The sequence below is a fragment of the Enoplosus armatus genome, chromosome 7 (assembly GCF_043641665.1).
Source record: "Enoplosus armatus isolate fEnoArm2 chromosome 7, fEnoArm2.hap1, whole genome shotgun sequence".
NCBI classification, from domain to species: domain Eukaryota; kingdom Metazoa; phylum Chordata; class Actinopteri; order Centrarchiformes; family Enoplosidae; genus Enoplosus; species Enoplosus armatus.
The window spans coordinates 14,470,630-14,480,478 of record NC_092186.1 but is presented as its reverse complement, the minus strand read 5'-3'; the positions used below and the strand labels follow the sequence as shown (position 1 = coordinate 14,480,478).

At 38.0% G+C, this 9,849-nt stretch overlaps 1 protein-coding gene across 3 annotated transcripts; it reads right to left on the bottom strand.

The window, feature by feature from the left end:
- Positions 1-355: 355 nt before the first annotated feature.
- cope (COPI coat complex subunit epsilon) lies at positions 356-7,046 on the bottom strand. Of its 3 annotated transcripts, XM_070909009.1 has the most exons (10): positions 6,934-7,046; positions 6,712-6,774; positions 6,471-6,571; positions 5,585-5,737; positions 4,860-4,913; positions 4,580-4,661; positions 3,941-4,096; positions 2,382-2,450; positions 1,035-1,109; positions 356-702 (listed from the first exon to the last, which is right to left on the bottom strand). In XM_070909009.1, exons 1-10 carry the CDS (start codon positions 7,033-7,035, stop codon positions 649-651), a joined length of 909 nt encoding a protein of 302 aa, XP_070765110.1. In that variant the 5' UTR covers positions 7,036-7,046; the 3' UTR covers positions 356-648. The 3 variants fall into 3 exon arrangements, with proteins under 3 accessions (XP_070765110.1, XP_070765112.1, XP_070765111.1); XM_070909011.1 differs by lacking the exon at positions 3,941-4,096; XM_070909010.1 differs by lacking the exon at positions 5,585-5,737.
- Positions 7,047-9,849: the final 2,803 nt, after the last annotated feature.

The following is a 9,849-nucleotide window of genomic DNA, read 5'->3' as shown; positions in this document are numbered from 1 at the left end:
GTTTTGACAAGTCGCGTTGGTTTCATTTGGGAATCAACTGGTACATTAAAAAAGAGGACAGCGTACGTTTATGCGAAGAGGAGAAAAAAGCCGAGGAGGGGGGGCGTGACGTAATTAGGGCCGCTATCTTCGTTTTGAACGTCTGCTTGAACCGCTAAGGGGTTAAAAGGATGACTTAAAGAGACAGTGCAGACAAACTCTTACTACAGGACTACACATAAGACACTAAATGTGTCAGGAAGCACCAAGAAACACTTTAAATAGGCATCATTAAGCTTCTTTGGCTTAAATCCATGGTGTTTGCATGTACAGCCCTTCTGTTTCCCTCCAACAAAACCACACTTCAAACACAACACAGGTATTAAACATTTATTATTGTTTGAGAGGAATGCTTACATTAAAGTGGAGTCAAAATTTATAAAGAATGGATACTAAGGCAGACATGTTCCATCAACATCCAAGAGAAATTATGACTCCTGGTTTGGTTTAAATAAAACAGCCAAAGCTTTAATTAAACACTTTTTTTTTCTTAAGTACAAATATCAAAACAAATACAGGTATACAAGTTAGAGAGAGAAAGAAACTGTTGACAATTGATGATGTTGCACTGAAGTTCATTGTTGAGGTGTCACAGCAAAGGCAGATGTCTTATGCTGTAGCAGTGGGAGCGTACTGCATCACTAGTCTGTCAAACTCATTCTCCTGCGGGAAAACAAAGAGCAGAGGAAACAGTTAAACACCAGTACAAATATCGGCCCATGGGAACAGCTGTGCATTGCATGGTTTGTTTGGTAATGGTATAACCCAGTTTTAGCATGTTTATGTACATCTGCACTCCTGCGTAATTAAAACACAATGTGTGACAAAGGCTAAAGATTCAGAGTTTACTGCTCCCACTGACTTTGGACACCTTCCAAGGAAACCTGCTGCACAACCATCAAAACAGCCAAGCCAGGTAATTAAATTATTACAGAGTAAAGGTTATTAAGGTTTGTCACCAACTGTGAGCAGATCTTGTGAACCTATAACGTTACCTTGGCTAAATAGTCTTTGAGGTATGGATGGGCTCTGTGCGCATCTTTCAGCTGAGAGAGGTACCGATTGGTTACCTGAAGACAGAAGTAAACAGAGCATACAAAAGTTAGAAAGTGACAATAGTAAATAAACCGAAAAAAAAGCCTCATAAACACAGTTTTAAAAAGGTCTTTAAAAGTCTGTCTTGTCAACAACCAAACCCTGCAAACCCTGAAAACACAATTTTCTGTCAAAATGAGAACAGTTTTGTTGGTTTGGTTTTTGCGTTTGTGTTGTTGTCTGTGCTCTGCTCATTAGTTTGAAGTGGGTGAGATTCAGTTGGAAAAAGGTGATGTTTCACTCAAAATCTGATGACAGTTGTGAGGTTGTTTGTGTATATTACCAGGCCATTGTCAATCAAATGTGATCAAACCAAAACTAAACCGTCCTGTGTCAAACTCTTAATAAATAATACATAAGGATGCTTTGATTGTTGACAATTTAATCATGAATATTTGACGTTAGAGGAAAAAAAAAGTTCTCAGGACCTTTAAGGCAATTTTGAACTATGAACTATAACTATGGTTTGTATAGCATCCATGTCAGTAGGTACTTCAAATGTCGATCTTTGTACAGTTGTGTTTGAAAGTGTTCAAATATCCTCTTGTAAAATTTTACGATCTGATTTGAGTAATGAGAGCGAGAGGAGACAGAAAACAAACACTATTCCATTCACAGAGCACAGAAGCAGCTGATTAAGACAATTCACAATATCTGAACATCTATCATAATCAAGAAGCCATATAGCAGCAGGACTGACACACTTTAATAGTGCTTACTTAGATTTAGACAAGTTACTCTCTACTACTTTACCTGATGATTAGGCTAGTTGCCTATTTGCCTACATAACTCCAATTAACCTTGAGTGAGATGTGCTTATCAGTTGTTGTCACGGTCAGAACCTTTTTAATGATGGCTTCGAGTAAATGGTCAGCATTCTATGGCATTACTATCAAGTCCGTCAAACTTAAGACAGATAATTGAGTCTTTATCTTATGAACTCTGAGCTTCCGGGTGTATAACTCACACAGCACTAAAACCCGTAGAAATGCTTAGCTGACACTTCTCACGATAGAAGACAAACGCAATCAAGAAATTGCATGCTTGAATGCTTTTGCCTGGTTTAATCAAAGCAAACACACATAAAATTGCTGAGAAGAACATCTTGCACTCTAAGCGCAGAGTGTTATTGGACAAAGATTTTTCAAGTCGTCTTTGACTGAAGAGGAGTTTGTCTTTAGGAAACTGCTAAACTGATGGCAGTTAAAGCGTAGCCTTCATTAACAGCTTTGGGTCCAAAGTCTCACCTCAGGAGCTTTGCCCAGGTGCTGGGTCAGCACTATGAGGTTGATCAGCGTCTCAGGGTGACTGCTGTCCTAAAAGGGGGACAAGAGAAAACAAAGATGGTCAGAAAGTGTCATTCTCACAAAGCAAACAGGACAGCAATATGAACAGAAGTAGAGACAAGCCAGTGAAAGAGAAAAGTACTTTCTATTCAGCATGCTTCATGTCACTTTCTGAGATAATTAACTGAATGATAGGACTTTAATTTCCTATGTCACAAGTACAGCAGACAACAAGGTGGTACAGGTGATTGTTGCGCAGTATTTCCGTCAAATGTTACCATCTGCCATGAATTGATTCATTAGTGTTGTTTCTACATGTATGTGTGAAACACTGTAATTTCTGTTTATCTTTTCCTTTTATTTATTTCCATTTTCCACCATCAAAACATTTGTCTGGTTTTGCTACGGAGATCGTGAGCACTGGCATTCATGTAAAGTCACATTTTACTGTTATGTTCTGTCTGTTTAGTAAAAGATAATATCAATGGATAACCATCAGTTTGTAATAATTTAACCACTAAACGTTGTGTTGGGCCGTCTAGCCCCATGACAAAGGAATACTAAGCTTGGTTTGGAGGGGTTTCCCAAAAGGAAGCTCAGAAAAGCTGGACATTTGTGAAAAGCTTCACTTCAGTTAACCTAAACTGTTGAGTTTAGCCATTCCACAAAGCCAGCCAGAGTCTGGTTAACTCAGGTCTGATTGTAACAGTCAACATAACTGTGCTTGTGCAACTCAAACAATACAAAAACAGACCTGAGATGTGAAGCACAGGTCTCATCAATACAATAAACAGAGAGAGAGATGAAGCAGCGAATATTCAATATTTATATAGTATGAAAATGAAAATACTTTAAAAAGACAAAACAACACTACTGCACAGTGAATATGTTGTTGTATCTTGTGGATAAACAGTGTTGACAGGCCAAACCCTAATTTGTTCTGGATAAAGTACAATACCTGTGGACTACAAAAGAGTGTGTGGTGCCATCTGCTGTTACAATGCGAGCAGTTGAAATTGTTTTTTGATGTTGTTGAGGGAAGCATCCACAGAACAGAAAACATTTGGCCTCCGTTCTGAGACGTGTGATATTAAAGCTTAAGTTTTAATGCTATTAGGAAAAAATAGCCTCATTACTAAGTTAAAAATGTCTTCTGACAAATTGGTATGCTGTGTTTATAAAACACATTGGTGGTTTTCTTTTACTAAAGTTTGTTGAGTTTCATCAACATTTCTTTGGTTGTCAGTGTTTAACACAGCTTGAATGAAACAGGCTTTTAAACCGTGTCTAAAGACCGTATTTTGCATTGCACAAACCCACAAGTTATGACATCAAACTGAGGGGAAGTTCACATTAGCCTGTTTTAATAGTGCTTTGTCATCACAAATCTAATACCAGCCTCAGAAACAAGCCACTGAACGCTTTAACTGAATAAACTAAGCATGTATGTACACCAACGTGCGTCAGTTAATATGTGATGAAGAGACAAGAGAGACAAAATCAAACAATTGTCATCTAACCTTGTCAAGTGCCTCCTGTAGCACTCCCTCAGCCTCCTCCCACTTGTTCTGAGCCATGTAACAGGCCGCCTGCCCGTTGAGGAGCAGCAGCGTAGATGAGTACTTGTCTGACATCTCCTGAAAAATGTAGTAGGCATCCTGCAGCTTCTCTCCACCCTGGAACAACAAGCAGAATGCAATTAAATGTTGGCAAGAAGACATCTAATTTGTTTAAGTGTTCAGCTGAAAAGCCAAAAATAAGTGCACAATGCTCGCTGTTTGATTGTTTTTACTGGCGTCGGGGGTACCTACTGTTCCTCAAGAGTTACAAGAACCATAATGTGCAAGATGAGCAATTTAAATGGCCTTCTTAAACCTGCCATACTTTGGTTAGCTTAGCCTTATACTGTACCAGGAAGTTCTACATACTACCCTGCCTGCTAGTCATTTCAAACCTGATTGGAGCTTCAGTCAATCACAATACAACGTGGATGCTGATAATGTGACGACCAGAATGTAATTTACTTGGTGTACATGCAGACACATGCTATTCGCTCCATTATGTATGGAGAATTTACAAATGATTAATTATAGAACATTTAATTATAAACTAACTACATGTATCTTGGTGATGTTACGCAAATGTAACTGAATCCTCACCACAGCAATATTAACCCAGGCTGTGGCCAGCTGGGTTAGAGTAGCATCCTCATCCTGCTCCTGCATCTTCTTCAACTCTTTCCTGTCAATGACAATAATATGTCATTGTTATTAAAGGAACACAGTCCCATTTCAAAAGAGACAGAATATACACAGTGTTGTGTAAAGAAGAATATGTCCACTGTGTCAAATGACATAACTAAACACATTCAAAAAGCACCTGAATGTTTTACTTAAGCCTTCAAATAACAAATCCTCCCCTCTAAGTGTTTTGCAATACCTCGCCAGGTCAACACGATCCAGACTCAGCAACACCTGAATCGTCATGGCCATGCTGAAAAAAAACAAACGAATGTTCAGGTCAGTTTCATGCTGCTGTCTTCAAAATGAAAGCAACTTTATAAATCCAGAGAGTTCTGTGGAGCAGATGTGGTAGCTGAAACTTCAATTTACAAAACAAGTTGTGGAAGTCACAGTTGCTAAACAACCTTGTGTGTTTGTGATTTTTCTGTTTCTTTCATGTTTATGTTACATGCCATGTAATGACTTCAGAATGCAAATTTAGTTAATCTCGCTCTCTCTCTTACACACATCTATTAAACCCCAAGTTGTTTTTTATGCAGAAACATTTAAGGGAAGTGTCTAATGTCAATTAATACATTATATTATAATAATTATTATTATCTGTATAGTGAAATGTGGTGGAACACAAAAACTGGAGACACCGTCCATACAATGCTTATTGGAAATGTAAACCTGTTTGGTCAGAACGCACCTATCTAGTTGAGATGACGATGCAGGCTACATGGATAATTTTAGTAATTCTTACATTTACATTAACTGGGTGGTTGCTGACATTACAATGCTAGGAACATGGATGAAAAAAAAATCCTTTGTCTTTATTGTAGTTCCAAAGGAAGAAGTTTGTAGTTTGAAGAAAGTAAACAGTTCAAAAATAAAATCTTGCGGATACTTTTTTAAAGTAAAATCTTGATCCCTTCTTACCACTCCAGGCTTTCTCCTTGGTGCAGGGTCCTGAGAGCAGCATCAGTGTTCATCTCATGGTAGTAGATGGAGGCAGCCATGAGGAGGAAGGTGGTGTTGGCAGCATCCACACTCTTTGCCATCTTCTTGTCTAGATCAGCCACAATGGCATCTCTGCAAGGGAAAAAAATTGCAGCAGGGAAATTGTTCAGACAATGACGACTTGAATCACAATCAACTGATATAGACTCATAAATGCTAAGGTTGGGTGATATATTGAGTATGTAGGAGATACAGTATATTATAATATACAACTTTAAGTATATTGCATTAGTCCTAATCCACTTTTGAGGCAACCAGTTGTCTTCCCTTCACCAAAAAAGTGACATGGATCTAGTTTAACATTAATAGACAAACCAACCACTTTTGCAAACTGAAGAAGATACTCAAGTATTCTCAATCACCTCAAACTGCATCTTTAGCATGAAATTATGAAGGTAATCAGTTTTGTCTTGGACCAGCATTCAAACTCCCACATAAGCACCTAGATGTGTCAAGATATGCAGTATGGTAAGAACAGCAAAACCTGGGAAGAAACAACTAATGTGGTAATGAATCAAATCATCAAAGCGATGGTTTTCATCAGCATTGTGTGGAGAATTGGGTTCTGGTGGATACTTCAGACCACCCAATATAATTAAATATAAAGTCTCCAGACCCTGTGCATTCAAGTGTGATTGCATATCTGACTACATGTAATAGTCTAATTTTGATACTGACTGAAAGGCTCCTAAAAATGTTAATGAATGTATTGAGTTATTGTCTACACAGCATATTGACAAAGAGCGTATGCTGTAGCCATATCGTTCAGCCCCATGTTGACCCAAACGTCATAGCAAGCTCTTACCTTTTGATTTCATTGGACCGATACTCAGCAAACATCCTCACAGCCTGAAGCTCGGGTGGAGAGTTGGCCTTTATATCATCCAGGACAACAGCGTACTTCCTCTGTAATAGCACAAAACACAACAGGTCAGATGAGCAGGTTTTTAATGTCACAGCAATGAATATACACTAGCTAGCAGATAAGGGCAAGAAACTCAGCTCAGTGTTACACATAACATATCTACTTGAGAAAATTGGTTTACCTGGGCAATGTATGCTCTGTACAAAAACATGTCCCTTTCAATCTCCTTCTCTGGTGTTGACGGCTTTAAAGAAAAAACACAGGTAGAAGTATTTATAGAGAAATAATCGCTAACATGTTTAGCATTGTATCATCGAAAACGCAGTTGACTGCAATTAGGAAGAGACGTTAAGAAGAAACAGTATGTTTAAAACCATTCGGTTCACGACAATTAGATACTAACCTTCACCTTCTGAGCCTCATTAATACACTGTTGATAACTGCCGATATAATAGGCATTTTTCACATCGAAGAGTTCATCAACATCACCCTGCTGCGCCGCCATGTTGACTACAGAACTCCCTGACACGTAGCACAAATACGTCACCCCCCTGCTTCTCACCGAGGATTGTGGGAGGTTGAGTTCAACAACAAAAACAACTCGACGTTACACAAATGCAGTTAAAGATGATTACGGGGTAAATTAGTCTGTACACGTATTACACTGTATTGTTTTGCCCTAAAAATGGACATATCCCCACGCAAGTACAAGTACACTATTATGTATCCATTTATTTGTCATTCATCTGGGCCCGTGCTAGCCCACTGATGAGGTATAATTAGAGCTAAAATAATAAGTCAATTAATCACTTAAACTGATTATTTTGGAGATTTCAACTGTTGGTCTGACTAAACAAGCAATCTGAAGACATCACCTGAGGCTCTGGGAAATTGTAATGAGCATTTTTCACAATTTTGTAGACAAACATATCGCTCAATCGAGAAATTAATTGGCAGATTAATCGATAACTATAACGATTGTTTGTTACAGCAAATTACTATTGTGGAATGAAACCAATTCTAAAAAGATAGAAATTATTTATATAAAATAATCTTGTAATTATATATATTTTTCTTTCATGTTGTTTATGTATATGAAAATACTATAAATTATATATTTCTGTAATGTCTTTTGTTTTTGAGAAATGCAGGCTGATTTTGACATACTTTCTTACTTTTTGCACATTAGTCCCCACCATTGAGTCTTCAGTGCACATAGTGTACTTACCCCACTGATCACATTATACCAGTAGAGGTCGCGCTACATCAATTTCACCACTGCAGGTGTCTTATGTTTTATTGTGACGGAGACTTGCAGCAACACAATAGTTAGAATTACAATACAAGATATAAATATTGATAGTTTACGGGGTAGTATCATAGTTGCGTAAATAACACTGAGGTATGACCTGATGTTTCGGCCGATGTAGTGTTCAATATCAATACTATGAAATTACCTCAGCGTTAAAATAACAATGCAAGAAGGCTATTTTGACCTCGGGAGTTCCTGTCTCCTCATTACACAGAAGAGGAAAAACTTCCTGTATCCTAAAAACATCCGCTGACAAAAACCCACCCTCTCTCTCTCTTCTCATGAATAATTAAATGTTATGAAACTATGAAATGTAGATTATGAAATGTAAAATTTTGAAAGAATGTTGAAAATTGTGATGCAACAAAGTCTAAGTGTGTTTCATGAATGTGTAACATAACAAGCCAGTATATCACCTAGTCCACGACAGAAAAACTGCTCCCCACAGTTCCTGTTCATTGTTCCCTTAACACCATTTCCTCTGGGAAATTTTCAGCCTTGGGACTGGGAACTGGACAAGGATAATTACTGGAAACCCTAATGGGGGCAGGGAATGTGCTGGCTGTAAATGGTCCTTTCTTTCGGCCTGATTGGGTTGGTCCACTCCCCTTGTTGCTCCTTCATTGGCCCAAGCCAACATCAATCTGTTGATTTCCAGGTCCCCCTCAAGTTTGAAACTTTTTTTTACGAGGAGGAGGAGGAATCGAGTTACAACTAACCCTTGTAACCGATCTCTCAGCAGCCGATAGAAGAAAACACTCTTTCAATAATTTACACATCTGTGCCTGATACACGGTTACAGAACAAAAAGGAGCTGCGAGGGGAGGACTTGTCTTCTTTTTTTTTTTTTACAGCGGAAATCCAACAAAACAAGCGAACAAACAAAAACATGCAGTGAAGCGACTTTTTTTCCCCCTGCTGCTGCCAGGATGAGGACTTGAGAGATTTTGTTCAGATTAATTTGTCATCTTGTCGGCTGACCGCTCCTGTGTCCCGCTGAGGGTGAGAGAAAGGTGAGTTCATGTCGGGGATCTTAACGGTCGAGCAGTTTTTAATGAAACATCTCACCAACAAACAATCAACGGTCACATCTAATATCAGAGGCCTGTGGTCAAATCACTCCCAAATTATTAGGCCGTTCAAATATTCACTTTTGTCAACGTTTAGCAGCCTTTTCATGGTCAACGGACAAACATGGGCTTTGTAAGACTCAGTTGAGTTTGCTAGGCCACTTGTCTTTCTTTGACAGGCTGTATTTTTAATACAAAGTTAGCGGAAGTAACGGTCAGACATATTAGGACGTGATTCAAATATAGCATTTTGATAATTTAGCTAGCAGCAACTGGCGACAGAAATAGCTTCAGTTTATTATAGTAAACAGGGCTATTGTAGGCTATAATGTGTGATTTATTTTAGCAATGAAACTGATTGATGAATTATTAACTTAATGTGATAGGCATGGGTAATTCATTAGCTGATAGTTTTGTTAGTTAGGCTATCAATAGAAACAGAATGCTATTTAGCAACTATCATGTACATTATTAGATCACTCAGTTCATAAAGTTTAGTTTTTAGTTATTGATAAGTAAAAACAATGCAGAACCGCCAACCATATTTGGTGTCAAGTGAAACAAATAGATGGAAAGTTGTATAACTTGTCAGAAGGCATGTCCACTTGCACCAATATCATCCAAATTTAAATTTTAGACTTTTGTAGGGCTTTGGACCATGTTTGCTTAATTTCCTATGTTTTTATTTAAATTTTGGACATGCTTTGGTTGGACTACTAATGGCTCCATTATATACTGTATATGTATGCATGTTTTGTAGAAATTGGATAAAAGGTAAAACAATCTGTAGAGCACCATACCAAGAATATGTAGGCTATATTGTGTGGCCATTTGAGACAATATTTTACAAGAACCTTATGTGTCATATTTATGGTGAGGGTATGAAGTCTACACAATTAACCATCTCACAAGAGACTGAGGAAATGTGGAAGAACAA